At 39.7% G+C, this 17,651-nt stretch overlaps 2 protein-coding genes across 4 annotated transcripts; one reads left to right on the forward strand and one right to left on the reverse strand.

Moving 5' to 3' along the window:
• Positions 1–10,345: 10,345 nt before the first annotated feature.
• On the reverse strand, positions 10,346–14,599 carry LOC122882228. 3 transcript variants are annotated; one of them, XM_044209403.1, is made up of 5 exons: positions 13,043–13,595; positions 12,096–12,503; positions 11,924–12,009; positions 11,324–11,460; positions 10,346–10,899 (listed from the first exon to the last, which is right to left on the reverse strand). In XM_044209403.1, exons 1-5 carry the CDS (start codon positions 13,148–13,150, stop codon positions 10,766–10,768), a joined length of 873 nt encoding a protein of 290 aa, XP_044065338.1. In that variant the 5' UTR covers positions 13,151–13,595; the 3' UTR covers positions 10,346–10,765. The 3 variants fall into 3 exon arrangements, with proteins under 3 accessions (XP_044065338.1, XP_044065339.1, XP_044065337.1); XM_044209404.1 differs by lacking the exon at positions 13,043–13,595 and adding an exon at positions 14,563–14,599 and having other exon boundaries at positions 10,472–10,899; XM_044209402.1 differs by lacking the exon at positions 13,043–13,595 and having other exon boundaries at positions 10,474–10,899; positions 12,096–12,920.
• Positions 14,600–14,606: 7 nt separating this feature from the next.
• On the forward strand, positions 14,607–17,423 carry LOC122881523. Its single transcript, XM_044207806.1, has 3 exons — positions 14,607–15,139; positions 16,592–16,687; positions 17,139–17,423. Exons 1-3 carry the CDS (start codon positions 14,828–14,830, stop codon positions 17,421–17,423), a joined length of 693 nt encoding a protein of 230 aa, XP_044063741.1. The 5' UTR covers positions 14,607–14,827.
• Positions 17,424–17,651: the final 228 nt, after the last annotated feature.

Below are 17,651 nucleotides of genomic sequence, written 5' to 3' on the forward strand. Positions count from 1 at the left end.
TCAGAAAGTTGCAGGTCATCCAGTTATTTATGTCCTTAAGACATGCTTGACCTTTAGTTAAATGGTTAGTTTCATCTGGCTTGATTGGTAGATATAATTGGGTATCATCTGCATAGCAATGAAAGTTTATGGAGTTTTTTCTAGTAATACTGCCTAGAGGAAGCATATATAAGGTGAATAGAATCGGTCCAAGCACAGTACCTTGTGGAACTTAAGGGTAAAACGTCTTTAAGCAGCCTAGTTGGAATGGGGTCTAAGAGACAGGTTGATGGCTTAGATGAATTAATCGTCGAAGTCAGCTGAAGAAGGTTTACAGGAGCAAAGCAGCCAAAACACACATCAGGCTCTACAGCTGTTTCCAAGGTTCCTGTGTTTGAAGAGTCGGCACTGGTTGAAGGCAGGACTTGATGAATTTTTTCTCTAATAGTTAAAATTTTATTATTGAAGAAACTCATGAAGTCATTACTGAGAGCTATAGAAATACATGGTTCAATATAGTGTAATGGCAAGAACAAACAGACTCTCTGATATAATAACATACAGATATCATTATAATTGTTTGGCGTCAATACTTCATTTGTGTATGATTGTTTGGACTGCGAGATGAGAACAGTACACTGATAATGATGACATGGAACTACAAATTATCCTATTGACTGTTATGTCCAGACTTCAGGGACACTCTTCTCCCCGGGTTGAGGAGTCTGACCCTGAAGACTGGATAAATAACAGATGCTCTTTTTCCTCTGTACTCATTCAGAGCAAATTATACTGATGTATGTTTTTGCTGCTGTGAGTCCGTCTGCAGATGCTTGAAGTAAACCTACAGAAAGACAAGTGATTGCCTTGAGTGTTTCTTTATTCCGAAGGAATTGCCACTACAATAGCTATCATTCTCTGTCAGCCTGGCTACAGTTCTGAAAAGAAACCTGGGGTTGTTTTTATTTTCCTCTATTAATGATGAGTAGTAAACTGCTCTGGCATTATGGAGGGCCTTTCTATATGTTTTAAGACTATCTTGCCAGACTAAACAGGATTCTTCCAGATTGTCGGAACGCCATTTCCTTTCAAGTTTTCGTGCTTTTATTTGCGGGTTTGGGGGTTATACCATGGAGCTAACCTTCTTTGTTTTATTATCTTCTTTTTTAGAGTAGCGATAGAATCGAGTGTCGTTCACAGTGAGCCTGCAGCGCTATCAACAAGATGGTCAATTTGGGAGGGGCTGCGATTTGCATAGGAGTCCTCTGTTATATTGAGACATAACATTGACTTAAATGCAGATGGGGATCGCTTCCTTGAATCTAGCCACAGCACTATCAGATAGACATCTAGAGTAGGAGTTTTTACCTAATGGTGTGTAGTCCATTAATAGCAGTTCAAAAGTTATTAAATAATGGTCCGATAATGAAGGATTTTGTGGAAAGACTATTAAATGTTCAATTTCAATGCCGTATACCAGAGCAAGGTCAAGGGTATGGTTAAAACAGTGAGTGGCTTCATGTACACTCTGACAAAAGCCAAGCGAATCTAATAATAAGTACTAAGGCTATCATTTCAACGTCCACATGAATATTGAAATCACCTACAATAATTACTTTATCTGTTTTAAGGACCAAACTTGATAAAAACTCTGAGAATTCAGATAAAAATTCAGAATAAGGACCAGGAGCGCGGTACACTATAACAAATAGAATTGGCTGTCATGTTTTCCAGGTTGGGTGTGAAAGACTAAGAACAAGGCTTTCAAATAAGTTATAATTAAGTTTAGGTTTAGGGTTGATTAATGGGCTTGCGTCGAAGATGGCTGCAACTCCACCTCCTCGGCCGGTGCCTCGAGGAATATGAGTATTAATATGACTGGGCGGAGTGGATTCATTTAGACTAACATATTCTTCATGACCCAGCCAGGTTTCAGTAAGACAAAATAAGTCAATATGATACTCTGATATTAAATTGTTCACCAGTACATCTTTAGATGACAGAGATCTGATGTTTGAGTCCACATTTAATTCTACTATTTTGTTGTGCTATTTCAGCTGTGGTAATTTTGTTTAGGTTTTAATGTATAACCGTTCATTTTTGGTTTTATTAATTTAAGTGGTCGAGGGGAAGACACCGTCACTAAGGAGTTTTGGGTGGGTAACTGCTCTGATGGAAGCGCAGAGAAGTGTGTAGGACTGCAACTCTGCCTCCTGGTCTCAACTCTGGGTTGTCATGGTTTTGGTCCACTAATAAACTCTAGAAACGTTGTTACTATCTATAGACTCTTTCTAAATACGAGAGCTGCTCCATCCAAAGTGGGATGAATGTCGTCTCTCCTAATCATTTCCTGGACACCACCTAGACAGCCAGCGGTGGAATGAAGACATGCGGCTAAACATGTCATCACTGCTCAGATTTGGCAGGGGCCCAGAGAAAACTACGGAGTCCGACATTGTCTTTGCATATATACACACCGACTCAACATTAACTTTAGTGACCTCTGATTGGCATAATCGGGAATCGTTACCTCTGACATGAATAAGAATCTTACTGTATTTACATTTATCCTTAGCTAGCAGTTTTAAATAGGATTTATTGTTGCCCGCTCTGGCCCCAGGAATACATTTGACTATGGTCGTTGGTGTCACTAATTTCACGTTTCTCAAAATGGAGCTGCCAATAATCAGAGTTGGTTTCTCAGCGGGTGTGTCACTGAGTGGGGAAAACACTAAGGATGACATCACCCAAGGGGAGCAAGGAGAACAGTATTGGTCCCAGAACTGAACCTTTAGGCACACCATAGTTGATATGGGAAAAGCATGACGTTATTAATGGGGACAAAGAATTTCCAATTGGACAAATATGATGAGAACCAGTTTAGTGCAGTGCCAGATATGCCCACGCAGTGCCTCAGTCTATCTAGAAGTATGCCATGATCAATAGTGTCAAAGGCAGCACTTAAGTCCAGCAGCACAAGAACTAAACACATGCCTGCGTTGGCATTCATTAAAAGGTCATTAGTGACTTTGAGACGGGCTGTCTCAGTGCTGTGGTGCTGACAAAAACCAAATTGGAACTTTTCAAAGGTATTATTGTTTTCCACAGCATCATGAAGCTGCTTAGAAACAATTTTGTCAAAAATCTTGGAAATAAAATGCAGTTTGGACACCAGACAATAGTTATCCAGGAGGGCAGGGTTTTTTATGACTGGTTTGACACAAGCAGTTTTAAACTAATCTGGGATGCAGCCAGTAGACAGCGAGCTGTTCAAAATAGTTAGCAAATGGCGCACAATACAATCCATAACTTTCAATAAAAACCTAGTGGGCTGAAGGATACTCTCAAACGAGACATGATGTCTGTGAGTTCAGGCAGAGTAACAGCAGAAAAATAGCTCAAAGAATGGGAGAAGAGGGTGATCCACATCTAAAAAGGCAGGATTGGGGGTAATACCAGATCTTATTAACTCCACCTTTCCAGCAAAGTGCAAAAGAGACTTTTCACAATCAGCATCACAATCAGCAGACATCAGAGACACAAGGAGAGGCTGGGTTAACTAAATGATCCACAGTCTTAAATAGGAATCTGGGGTTGTGCTGATGGGCAGAAATAAGTGCAGAGAAATGGCATGTTCTTGCATCTTTCACCATCCCATCATAAAAGAGTAATAACTCTTTCATAGCCACAAAGTGGACCTGGAGACCTTATTTCTTCCATCTGCGTTCTGATCTTCTGCATCTCCTTTTACAGCTTTGAATAATATATAGACTAAAGACTAGGTGTAAAGTGTGTTGTAAATGCTTCCTATATACATACATACATATACATACAGTTGTGTGCAAAGGTTTTTGCCCCCTTCCTGATTTCTTATTTTTTGAAATGAAGACTTTGGAGTTGCCTAGCCAAAGTCCTGACCTGAATCCTATTGAGATGCTGTGGCATGACCTTAAAAGGCAGTTCATGCTCGAAAACCCTCCAGTGTCGTTGAATTACAACAATTCTGCAAAAATGAGTGGGCCAAAATTCCTCCACAGCGCTATAAAAGACTCATTGCAAGTTATCGCAAACATTTGATTGCAGTTGTTGCCGCTAAGGGTGGCCCAACCAGTTTATTAGGCCCCTAAAGGCAATCACTTTTTCACACAGGGACATGTAGGTTTGGATTATGTTTTTCCTTAATAATAACAAACATCATTTAAAAACTGTTTTTTGTGGTACCGTTGACTGATATTTAAAATTGTTTGATGATCTGAAACATTTAAGTGTGACAAATTTGGAAAAAAAACATTGCAAATGTATATATACAGACACATATATATACACACATATATATATATACACACATATATATAAAACTTTGTCCTTCACTCTCCGCGGGTGGTCTCATCCTTCAAGCTCGGGTCCTCTACCAGAGGCCTGGGAGCTTGAGGGTTCTGCGCAGTATCTTTGCTGTTCCCAGTACTGCACTCTTCTGGACAGAGATGTCTGGTGTTCTTCCAGGGATCTGCTGTAGCCACTCCTCCAGTTTGGGGGTCACTGCCCCGAGTGCCCCGATGACCACGGGCACCACTGTCGCCTTCACCTTCCAGGCCTTCTCCAGCTCTTCTCTGAGCCCTTGGTACTTCTCTAGTTTCTCATGTTCCTTTTTCCTGATGTTGCCATCGCTTGGTATCGCCACGTCAACCACAACGGCTTTCCTCTGCTGTTTGTCAACCACCACAATGTCAGGCTGGTTCGCCATTACCATTCTGTCAGTCTGGATCTGGAAGTCCCACAGGATCTTGGCTCGGTCATTCTCTACCACCTTTGGAGGTGTTTCCCACTTTGACCTCGGGGTATCCAGTCCATACTCAGTGCAGATGTTCCTGTACACTATGCCAGCCACTTGGTTATGGCGCTCCATGTATGCTTTTCCTGCCAGCATCTTACACCCTGCAGTTATGTGCTGGATTGTCTCAGGGGCCTCTTTGCACAGCCTACACCTTGGGTCTTGTCTGGTGTGGTAGATCTGAGCCTCTATTGCTCTGGTGCTCAGGGCCTGCTCCTGTGCAGCCATGATGAGTGCCTCTGTGCTGTCCATCAATCCAGCCCGCTCTAGCCATTGGTAGGACTTCTTGATATCAGCCACTTCAGTTATGTTCCGGTGGTACATCCCATGTAGGGGTTTGTCCTCCCATGATGGTCCTTCCTCCAGCACGTCTTCCTCTGTTCCCCATTGCCTGAGACATTCCCTGAGCACGTCATCTGTTGGGGCCTTATTTTGGATGTACTTGTGGATCTTGGATGTTTCATCCTGGATAGTGGCTCTCACACTCTCTAGTCCACGGCCGCCTTCCTTACGGCTAGCGTACAGTCTCAGGGTGCTGGATTTGGGATGGAACCCTCCATGCATGGTGAGGAGCTTTCGCGTCTTAACGTCTGTGGTCTGTATCTCTTCCTTTGGCCACCTTATTATTCCCGCAGGGTATCTGATCACTGGCAGGGCGTAGCTGTTTATTGCCTGGGGCTTGTTCTTGCCATTGAGCTGACTTCTTAGGACTTGCCTCACTCGTTGGAGGTATTTGGCCGTTGCCGTCTTCCTTGTTGCCTCTTCGAGGTTGCCATTTGCCTGTGGTATTCCAAGGTACTTGTAACCATCCTCAATGTCTGCTATTGTTCCTTCTGGGAGTGAGACCTTCTCTGTGTGGACTACCTTCCCTCTCTTTGTCACCATTCGACTGCGCTTCTCAAGCCCGAATGACATCCCAATGTCAGAGCTGTAGATCCTGGTGGTGTGGATCAGTGAGTCGATGTCCCGCTCGCTCTTAGCGTATAGCTTGATGTCATCCATGTAGAGGAGGTGACTGATGAACCTCCCTGAACAGAATCCAGTCACCATCACAGCGGCAGACATCCAAGAAAGAGTCTCAGGTATGAAGAACTGGACAACACGGGCCCTGACAGGATCCACACCTACTGGTTAAAGAAGCTCACTGCACTCCATGAGCATCTAGCAGCACAAATGAACCAGCTGCTAAGAGATGGGACGCACCCTGAATGGCTTACCGAAGGGCGCACAATCCTGATCCTGAAGGATCCCGCAAAGGTTACAGTCCCATCCAACTATCGGCCAATAACCTGTCTCTCCACAACATGGAAGCTCATCTCAGGCATCATCGCGGCTAAGATAAGTGGACACATGGATCAATACATGAGCAAAGCACAGAAGGGCATTGGCAGAGGAACCAGAGGAGCCAAACACCAACTCCTGGTTGACAGAACAGTCACCCAAGACTGCAGAGCCCGACACACCAACCTGTGCACTGCCTGGATTGATTACAAGAAAGCATATGACTCAATGCCGCACACATGGATCACTGAATGCTTAGAGATGTACAACATCAACAGGACTCTGAGACACTTCATTGCAAACTCGATGAGGCTGTGGAAAACCACCCTTGAGGCCAATGGCAAGCCACTTGCACAAGTATCCATCAAATGTGGCATATACCAAGGAGATGCTCTGTCCCCACTGCTGTTCTACATAGGACTGAACCCCCTCAGCCAAATAATCAACAAGACTGGCTATGGATACCGACTCAGGAACGGGGCCACCATCAGTCACCTCCTTGCGATGGCAACATCAGGAAAAAGTAACATGAGAAATTAGAGAAGTACCAAGGGCTCAGAGAAGAGCTGGAGAAGGCCTGGAAGGTGAAGGCAACAGTGGTGCCCGTGGTCATCGGAGCACTCGGGGCAGTGACCCCCAAACTGGAGGAGTGGCTACAGCAGATCCCTGGAAGAACACCAGACATCTCGGTCCAGAAGAGTGCAGTACTGGGAACAGCAAAGATACTGCGCAGAACCCTCAAGCTCCCAGGCCTCTGGTAGAGGACCCGAGCTCGAAGGATGAGACCACCCGCGGAGGGTGAAGGACAAAGTTTTATATATATGTGTGTGTATATATATATGTGTGTGTATGTGTATATATATATATGTATATATATATATATATATATGTGTATATGTGTATATATATATATGTGTGTGTGTGTATATATATATATGTGTGTGTGTGTATATATATATGTGTGTGTGTGTATATATACATTTGCAATGTTTTTATATATATATATATATATATATATATATATATATATATATATATATATATATATATATAGCTGGAGGAAGTCGATGTAGCTGGTGCCGCTGACTCATCAGCAACACGGAGATGTGCTCCCGGTGGACAACCACAGGTGAGCAAGGATCCATCGATACCTATTATATTTTTAAAAATAATATTTAAAAAGTCATACGTTCTAATTTTGTTTTCATGGCTGCCATACCACTTGATATTATTCTGGCCGCTGCTGCTACTGTTGTGTATCTTAAGGTTTATTTTGTAAAATGGTTATTAATATGCACATGTAGCTAATGTAGATTTTGTGCATGTGTGATGTGTAGGCTTATTAAATTTTTTTTTGGTTTTGTGTGGTAGGAGGTGTGGCTTTCGTGCACCCATATATTCATATTCTGCTGAAGTGCACACACAGCTTGTGTGATAATGTGATTATTTTTAAGGGAGGATTTGCATTTTCTTTAAGAAATTAGCATTTTGTTTTGGTGATAATTCTCACTCCCTCCATGCTGTTTGCACTGGCTGAATTGAGTGCTAAGACTAAGCGTCTTATTTTTGTTGAATTGTCATAGGTAACTTGAGTAGGTACTATAGGAGAGGACACAGTAAATTGGGCTGGTAGTTAGCTTTTTTTCCCTGACAAGGGATGGGGGGGTCAGAGGGCCAAGTATATTTGATAAATTTTGAGACAAATTGAAGGACAACTTTAACTGCTGGAGTCACGAGAAGTTTAGGACCTAAAACATGGTCACAGGCCAAAAACGAAAAGCAGTAATGATATAAGCAACTAATCATTACAATTTCGATTAGCCAACACAGTGTACAATTGCAAAGGTATATAAAAAAAATAAAATAAAATAAAAAAAATAGGGAACATCATCACATCCAGGGTTCATATGTATTTTGACCAATTGATTTACTTTACTTTTCCATGTACAAACATTCTGTAATTTTTGTGTAGACATGAGCAGGACGTATTGTTGTGTCATGCAGGGGAACAGGGAACACAAGGGAATAGGACCAAAATGCAGACTTCGAGGCAGAGCAGAGGCAGTTTAGCAAATTTATTACAAGGGAAGGCTTACACGGATAGTCAGGCAGGCAGAGGTCCAAATCGGGAAGACAATCCAAGACAGGCAAACAAATCTGACAAGGAGCAGGCAAGGTTCAAAATCCAAAAATCCATGCCAGGTCAACAAGGAACAGAAAGTGAAACTACATGCAAATACAAATAATGAACTGACACTGAACAAAGGAAAAAACCCAGACTAAATACAACTATGACATGTATGATAAATAACCACAATAATTCACAACTACATTTATATACAGTAGGACAGAGCGACAAATTAATATCTTTTGTCAATTATCAGTGGAAATGTATTGTGATGATATGATCATATTATCATTTTATGAACTTCTGCTGCCCAAATTAATGATGTAAAGCTATTTGTAATAAATATACTGAACTACAGAATACTCAAGATGATATTTTTCTCAACCATATCACCTAGTCCTAGTACACAGTATACCTTGCATAATACGTGCATGTAGGCGTGTGTCATTTATTCTGCAGCCACATTTATATTATAGTTTAGAGTGGTTTTGCCAACATTTCTTTATGTTTTACAAGCATAATTACTCATTTGCAGGTAATTTAGATCAGGTAACAGGTGCTTTTTTGCTGTACTTCAAACCTTTTCTGTCGTCACTCATTTTAAATGTCAATATAGCACAACACAGCTGCTGTTATTAACCTGTATTTTTTTTTTGGTCTGTCAACGTTACAATAGTTGACCAATGACTTTATATGAAGCTCAGCAGCCGTGATCAAATATCATACTTGTTTCGTTGTCTGTCAACAGAAACAGAAAAATATGTAAATGAGAACAGGTATATCGTGAATTCAGCTGCATTAAAAACACATCCCAGAGAGCAGAAGGAGACTTAAAGGAGGTTTAACTTTCTCCCTCACTTTTCTCCTTTTCTCTCTCTCTTACTAACTACAAACACAAAAAAAATAGTTTTGCTGAGTATGTGTGAAGACTAACTCAGAAACAAATGAAATGCATCATAAAAAAAATATTTTATTAATTACACTGGAAAAAAGGCCACTCCAAAAATAAGCAAAAAAAAATTAAAACAAGATATTTTTGCTTGTAATAAGCAAAAAAATCTGCCAATGGAACAAGTGAAAATTCTCTTGGTAAGATTTCTTGAAATAAGACATTATATTTAAGCTTTACAAGATAAGAGTGATCTTGAAATTAGCTGGGAAAACTCATTTTTAGCTATATTTTACTAGTATTGAGATGTTTTGTGTCTTATAATAAGCTTGCAATGCTCAAAAATAGTATTTTCCCCTCAAAAGTAGCATCTTTTTTTTTTGTCATCCTGTTTGTTTCAAGTGTATTTAACTAATTTTTAGTTCTATAATTGTTACACTGTTCTAGATTTAAGTCCACCACCTACTTGAAATAAGATTAGAAACTGGCATTTTGAGACAAAATGTCTTGAAGTTAGCATTCCTGACTCGCATTAGGCAGTGCTCTTTTGCCATAATAAGCCACAGTTTACTCAATCCAAGTGTATTTACCTTATTGTAAGCTCTACAAAAGTAATACTGTCCTAGATTCAAGACATTAACTACTACTTATAAGACAGAAAAAATGAAAACTAGTCTTGCATTTAACCAACTTTACATTTTATTTAAACAGCAAAAAGTCCCAGAGGACTGCAGGGAAATAGCTTCATTTTTCTTCACAGCATTTTGGTTCACAGTATTTATGTAACATTCAAATGAAAGGTTTTGGACTTACATAAACAACTAGTCTGTTAATACACCATTGTAACATCTAGGGCTGGGCGATATATCGCATGCGATTGTCATGTGCATTTCGTGTGCACTGACAAGCCACGCAATATCGCGTTCATTATCAAAGATGAATCGACTTTGATAATGAACCCGATTTTGTGTAGCTTGTCAGTGAACTACGGCTCTGTCTATTAAAAGGCGCTTCATTTGAAAGCAGGTGATGGCGATTTAGCGGTAATCAGGGAACCGGCTTTACTGACGAAATGCACGTGACAATCGCATGCGATATAATCGCCCAGCCCTAGTAACATCACCTTTAAGGATGCACCATACAACTCAACAGGACAATAACCAATATCACTATTTTCACTTTTATCTCAACTTAACTGCTTAGTCAATAGTCTTTCACAGTAGATTGCATCTGCTGAACAAACAATTAGTTTATTAAACTCAATATTAACTGAAAAGTTAAAATTAACTTAAAACCAAGCAGAATCAGCACTGAATTGTGCAAACAACACAAAATATAGCATAACATCATAGGATATCAGCATGTTGGCAAATATTGTCGTGCACCCCAAATGAACACTGGGCTAACTTAGCCAAATTCTGACCAAGAAATGAACACTAGTACCCTTGGAGGAAGTGCTATCCTATATGACCACTGCTTTTATTGGCCAATAAAAGCTTTCCACTCAGCCATGCTCTTCTTGTAAGACGATGTGAGATCTCTCTCATGGATTTTGTCTAAGAGGACCTCCGTCTGTATGACTGAAAGCAGAGTGGCTACACACTTTGGATAAGTCAGGTGTAGGGTGTAATAGTAGGCCATAAGGTATAAAGCACTCTCAGTAAGCTTGTCTTTTGGAAAGGTGGTTATTGCCACATCTCCTACCGCTAGGAGGCAGTTGGACGGACCGACAATCAGGACTGGGCAGGAAAGAGGGCGTTTCTTTAAGTAGGAATTGGGGTCTTCTGTTTCCTGTAACACATAACACATACATCCTTCTGTCAGTATAATGCATTTTGGTACCTAGGGTAGAGGGTTGTTTACAAACACATAACTTTACAAAGCAAAATTCTGACAAAAGTACAGTACTGAGAAATCTTCATCTGAAAGTAAAGTGCTTTTTTTTAACTATCCCCAATGCACATGTCTGTCCTCCTCGCGAATGGTATTTGAGTCAATGAATGCTCTTCTAGCTACAAATTCCAAATCCAAGACATGAGAAACATCCTGGTGGTTTGGATTTTTTCTTTTATACAAAGTTTGTAGGGCCTTGTAGTACTTGGCCAAGGTTGCTGGACTGGTGTCTGGACTGTCACCATCTGCAGACTTGTTAGCTGTAAGACACAAAAATACATATTATTTATTGTTTATTAGTTTATGCAAAGTTGAAACTTACCTTCTAAATCACTTTCTTTAGGGTCTGAGCCTGGGCTGCCACTTCCTTCTGTGGACCCATCTAGAATGATTGTTGAGTCACTTGAATCCATTTCATCTATGTCTGTTGGCTGCTCAAGACAGCGCCTCTTTGTAGAGCTGCAAAGATTAATCAGTTAATCAATTAGTTGTCAACTGCTAAATCAATCCATCTGACTTTATTTGCATAGCACATACAAACAAAATGTAACACAAAGTGCTTAGTAATAAATAGCAATATCCCCCACACACATCCAAAGCAATTATTTTGCAGTCAAACACTAAAATAAGAGCATTCATTAAAAAGGGGAAGTGAGGGAGACAGATCACCCAGGACATTGACTGACATGATTGATCATTTGAGTCTTTTTTTTTTTTTTTTTTTTTTTGGAATGTCCAAATATGATTTAAGCTTCTCAAATGTGAATATTTTCTAGCTTCTTTAGTCCTCTGTGACAGTGAAATTAACATCTTTAGGTTGTGGACCAAACAAGACTTTTGAGGACATTGCCTTGACAACTGATAAATTAATCTTGAAAACGATTAACAGATGAATCTTTGAAAATAATCAGTTACAGCTCACCTCTTTGAATGTCTCCCATCTGGAGTTCTTTTTTGGGGGGATCTCACATTTTGCAATCTTTTGTATAGCTGTGAGTACACAGTGAGCTGCACAAGACATTTAATACATTTTTCAAACCGCTACTAAAAATGTCCAAAATGAAACAGTCATCAACTGGGTGCATTTCACTTACCCATGTATGGTGGCCTTGGTCCTGCAGCATGGGGTAGTACAGTACTATTCTCTTTGCCATTGCAGTAATTTCTGGCTTTGATGGGTATCTGTGTGAATCTCGATCCCCCTTTGCCCTCAGGATTGCAATCATACTGGTCATGGTGTTTCGAATGAGCCGGCATCTGAGTTCCTTTGACATCTGGCAGTTGCGCTGTTTGCCTGTCTTCGCCAACTCAAAGTACTGTTGTCGGACTTGCTCAAGGTCTGTGTCGGTGTGCAAAATATATTCTGGAAAGGATAACTTCACAACCTTTTCAGGGGTTGTGCACTTTGGAGGACTTGCGTTCACAGGAGTGGATGTCTGTCGCATGGGTGATGCATTGAAGGAGGAACTGCCCGATAATTTTGAGTGTTCTTGGCCAGACTCCTGCAAAAAGCAACATTTTTGTTTTTTGGTGACAACACAAAATGCAATGTAGCATTGACATCTCTGCACACGTATAAATAAGCAATGTTCCATATTAGGGGTGAAATCGCTTAGATCAACTAACTGAACACCTATCAATTCATCTAAACTGAATTGAACACACATGTAGACTACCATGCCTGTTCCAAAAACACTTTGCTGTCAGCTCAATGTGCTGCGGTTAGAAGATGGCTGTGTCTCATGTGACCTTGTTATTTGTACACGCTGTGACTATACAAATCACAACATGTAAATAGGAAAATGTTGCCGTTATTTTGTCACTTATTGGGAGCAGTATGCTAGCTGGAACCATTTACTTTCAGTCTTTGTGCTAAGCTAGGCTAACGGTGGGTGCGTCAGACAGAGTTATGGCACGCAGAGATAAAAAGGGTATGGACTTATCTAACTCTGGGGATACAGTGAATAAGCTAAAGTCCCAAAAAGTTGGTGTGTTCCTTTAAATATGTGGTCAATTTAGGCCACTTAAGTGAGAAACTGACCTCCTCCGACACATCATGACAGGCACGCCAGACCGCTTTTCTCCGTATAAAGTTCTCTGGGCCTGGGAAAAGATCCCGCAAGTCTTCACGAGACAGGGTGCTCATCATTGTCTCTGTGATGTTTGCAGCTATGAAAACATTGGAAGACAAACATAGCAAGATGAGTGCCCTAGAAATGAAACTGCACGAGACTATTAGAAGTTGACACTTAATTCAAATTAGGTAGCTAGTGCTAACCAGACAGGGCACCAGGATTCCAGTTTTAGATGGGCCAGAGTAATTGTGGGTGGGCCTTAAATTAAAAACGTTATCAAATCACTGTTTAACCTAGTAAAAATTACTGACTAATAAAATGTTATATTATCTGTGCTTACAAAATAGAGATTTGAATACCTTGATGCTCTTTAAATATTTTGTTGCATTGTTAAAAGTTTCAGTGCATAGTACGGACCTATCCACGATCACTCTCCTTGGTTCGGCCTATAGACTGTAAAAGTGGTCAGGAATCTAAAATTTCCCTAAAACATAATTTAGTCCTGCTGATATAACATGATCCCGAATACATCACAGTTCTGTTTAATTGTAATGTTTAAAGTTTTCAACAATACAGATCAACAACACGGCCAACAGTTTCAATCAATACTCAGGCAAAGTACTCGTTCATTGACAACGTCATCTGTCATGTAAAACATGCTCCAAACAAGCTCATAAAGATCAATCACACCCATTAGGCCTAAATCCGATCATTAGTGGCAATAGAGCATTCATTAACAACAGACTGAGCTTGGCTAATTATATTAAATATGAAAATAAAAATTGTAAAGCGTCTTTGAGTGTCTAGAAAAGCGCTATAAAAATACATTTATTATTATTATTATTATTATTATACAGAAAAGATGCATTAAATCTTGTACAGGCTGTGACTATACAAATCACAACATGTAAATAGGAAAATGTTGCCGTTATTTTGTCACTTATTGGGAGCAGTATGCTAGCTGGAACCATTTACTTTCAGTCTTTGTGCTAAGCTAGGCTAACGGTGGGTGCGTCACGAAGATTATTTCTTTCTTTCACGGTCATCCACGAAGATTAACAGCCCTTTAACGCAAATCGGATCCATAAAGAGCCGTATTTAGAGCTTGATTAAATAAATAGATTTTTTCTAGTGACCAACAATTGTTATTTGTCGCCATTAGTTGACTAGTCTTCACAGTTTATGAATTTAGCGGGAACAAAATGGCGCGAGTAACGGGAGGCGAAAATTCTGGTTTTGGTCTGAACACAACATAATATACACAATATTGTTCCCAAAGCGTAATTCAGTTCCTACAGTTCACCGACCACACATAACACTTCACACAACAGGTGAAAGAATAAGAAGTGTGATATGACAAATGGGAAAAAATTTGAGGCCCACAGTGGAGCAGCGCCAGGAAGCAATTAGCTTTTTTCTTTCTTTTTTTTTTAGCTTCAATTAGGCCTCTGCATTCGTGATAAAAAAATAATATTTTCATACATACCCCTTAAAATCGACACTGTGACATCATCCAATTCTTCTATGCTGTTAGCTTCGCCTTGCTGTCTCTGCTGGCTGCAACGACAAACGATGTCCTCCTAGTTCAAATCCAAGTTGGTCTCAAAAACCGTTAGTTTACGCCCACATTCTCATTTGCAGCAGCTAGCTGGCGGGTGTAACCATAGTAACGATTTTTTAAGGCAGTCTTCCTCTACCGACCTGTGACCACAGTTTACCGTCCTCTTGCCTGTGACATCTTTGCTTCCAACATGATTTGGCGTTGCTTCATATGCTACATATTTGTGGCATTGACTCTGAAACAACTTTTAAGTCACATTAACATCATGCACAGTCGCAGCCCTGACTTTCGCGTCGTGTGCGGGATTGATGGCTGTCCAAACGAGTACAGGGTGTATAACTCCTTCTATTATCACGTGAAGCGGACACACGCGCATCATCTTCTCCAAGTTGAAGCGGCGGAGGAGGGCCACGGTTTACCTGGAGCACGGGCAGCCGCGAACAACCAAAGTAATGCAAGCCCTGTGGCTGAAGCAGAGAGCTCAAGCATCGTCATTCCAGCGGTAAGTCGTTACTCAAGCTACAATTTTACATTTATTTAGGTCAACTGTTCACTAAACATGTTTGTTTTTGCCAATGACAGGCTCAGGTTGTAATTTTAAGATAAAGTAATAGCATGAAAGTAATGCATTACTGTAATTCCACTATTTTTGTCAGTAACGAGTAATGAACCAGTAAAGCAAATACAACTACGTTAACCTACTGAGATTTAAATTGGCTAGTTATCTTAAAGGGTTAGTTCACCCAAAAATTAAAATTTTGTCATTAATTAATTACCCTCATGTCGTTCCACACTTGTAAGACCTTTGTTCATCTTCAGAACACAAATTAAGATATTTCTGTTGAAATCCGATGGCTCACGAAGGCCTCCACTGACACCAATGTCATTTCCTCTCTCAAGACCCATAAAAGATACTAAAGACATCGTTACAAAGTCCATCTCACTACAGTGGTTTAATATTAATATTATAAAGTGACGAGAATAGTTTCTGTGTGCAAAAAACAAAACAAAATAACGACTTATACAGAGATGGCCGATTTCAAAGCACTGCCTCAGGAAGATTCGAAGCGTTATGAATCAGTGTATCGATTCATGATTCAGATCGCTAAAGTCACGTGATTTCAGCAGTTTGACGGTTTGACACGTGATCCGAATCATGATTCGACACAAAAGATTCATAACGCTCCGAAGCTTCCTGAAGCAGTGTTTTGAAATTGCCCATCACTATATAAGTAGTTATATGTTATACACTTATGTTGTCAAACGCAGCCTACCGCCCCACAGATTGTCCACTTGTGATCTAATGTCCAATGGGAAATTAATTAGTTTATTTAATTATTAGTTTAATTTGTTTAGTTTAATTATTTATGTAATTCAGTTACTAGACTTCATTGAAAAAAATCAGTAAGGTTAATGTTAGTCATGTAAACAACAAATTAAAAATTACAGGTTATCTTTCAACAGTTTGAATCAAGCATAGAGGATGTATTATGTGTATTATTAGCTTATCATTTACAAAGCTGTAACTGGCTGGTGAGACATGTCTTCATGACAGTGTGTGACAGGAAGTTGTCTCCGTATAGCTTATTGGAATATAAGTTCAGTTCCAAGGCCTTTAGTAATGTTAATTTATTGGCAAGAGAGCAAGTGAATGAATACAATTTAGTATGTGTGTCAATCTTACTCATGAAGTACAGATTTTTATGATGCTGTCAAAGTTATTGTTTTTTTGTAGTACTGTTTTGTTTTTATTAGTTGTTGTTTTTGTATGTATTTTACATACTCAAAATGGACACCAATCAGTAAAAATACACCCATCTTGTGCCTTTTTATAGGAAGAAACAAAAATCTAGCGAGCTAGCTTACCCAGGTAGTTGTCAGATTGTCTGGTAGGTCTACAAATGCCAATATTTTCCCTGTTTTAATAGATATGTTTGTTGTTAATCTCTTTCAGAGTGGATTTCAAGAAGATGGTCGCATGAATGTTGACCTTTCTAAACATGCAACTGCTTTTCTTCTTCAAGCCAGAGAAACCCATCGACTGACACAGGTAATTTATGCCATTGATTTTCCAATTAATTATATTAAATTTTTAGTAGCAAGCTTAAAAGCAATAAGCTTAATCTGTAGAATGATTTAGCCACTGTTCAGACCTGGCATCTTGGTTGATCCGATCACAGGTGGACAGCTAAAGGTGTGTCAGAGAAACACCTGACATTAGAATGTGTCTCCACATGCTTCTTCAGTGACCACTTGTGATCAGATCTCACTTCGTATTTTAAGACCAAGTGTAAACAAGGTCTTAAAGCTGCAGAAGGCAATATTATTTAATGATAGTTTTGCTGGAAATAGCCTATTTTTATCATTGCATGTCACTAACAATATGTAATTGAAGGGCTACTTTAAAAAAAAAAAGTGTCTGTGAGTTTACATATATTATAAAAAAATTTATATGAATTTTATAATATATAAATTTTGTTTGTTTGTTTTCTACTCCCCAGAGAGCTGTTAACCAAATGGCGAGTGGAGTCCAGCAATATCAGGCCGCATTATTGGAGCACCTAAAACAGCAAATGAGCGACATGATCGAGAGACATTCTGGGGACCTGGATCTACTAAAGAGTGATGCAATGGGGATATTTGACCAGTTTGTTGACCCTTTCTGTCAAATTACTTCCACCCATTTGCAGGATAAGACCATCAAAGAACTGTTAAAACCAGTTGAACCAGAGATTCTTGTCGCAAAACAGAGTCAAAGCATTGCTTTTTTAAGCAGTGGGCTTTGAAAAGTAGTTTTAAAAATATATGTAAGTCTCTTGTGAAGCACAACCAACTTTATGAATGTAGTCAGAATGTGCATGAGAAACATCCAATTTGTTCAAGTGAAGTTGACATGGGCCCAGCCTCTGAGGTGAAAAATGTTCACTACGTAGAAGGAAAGATTAAGGACTTCTTAGGAATAGAGCACGTTGAACATATAGTTTCGGTACAGTGGATTATGGAACATGGAAATA

The sequence above is a fragment of the Siniperca chuatsi genome, linkage group LG9 (assembly GCF_020085105.1).
Source record: "Siniperca chuatsi isolate FFG_IHB_CAS linkage group LG9, ASM2008510v1, whole genome shotgun sequence".
NCBI lineage: Eukaryota > Metazoa > Chordata > Actinopteri > Centrarchiformes > Sinipercidae > Siniperca > Siniperca chuatsi.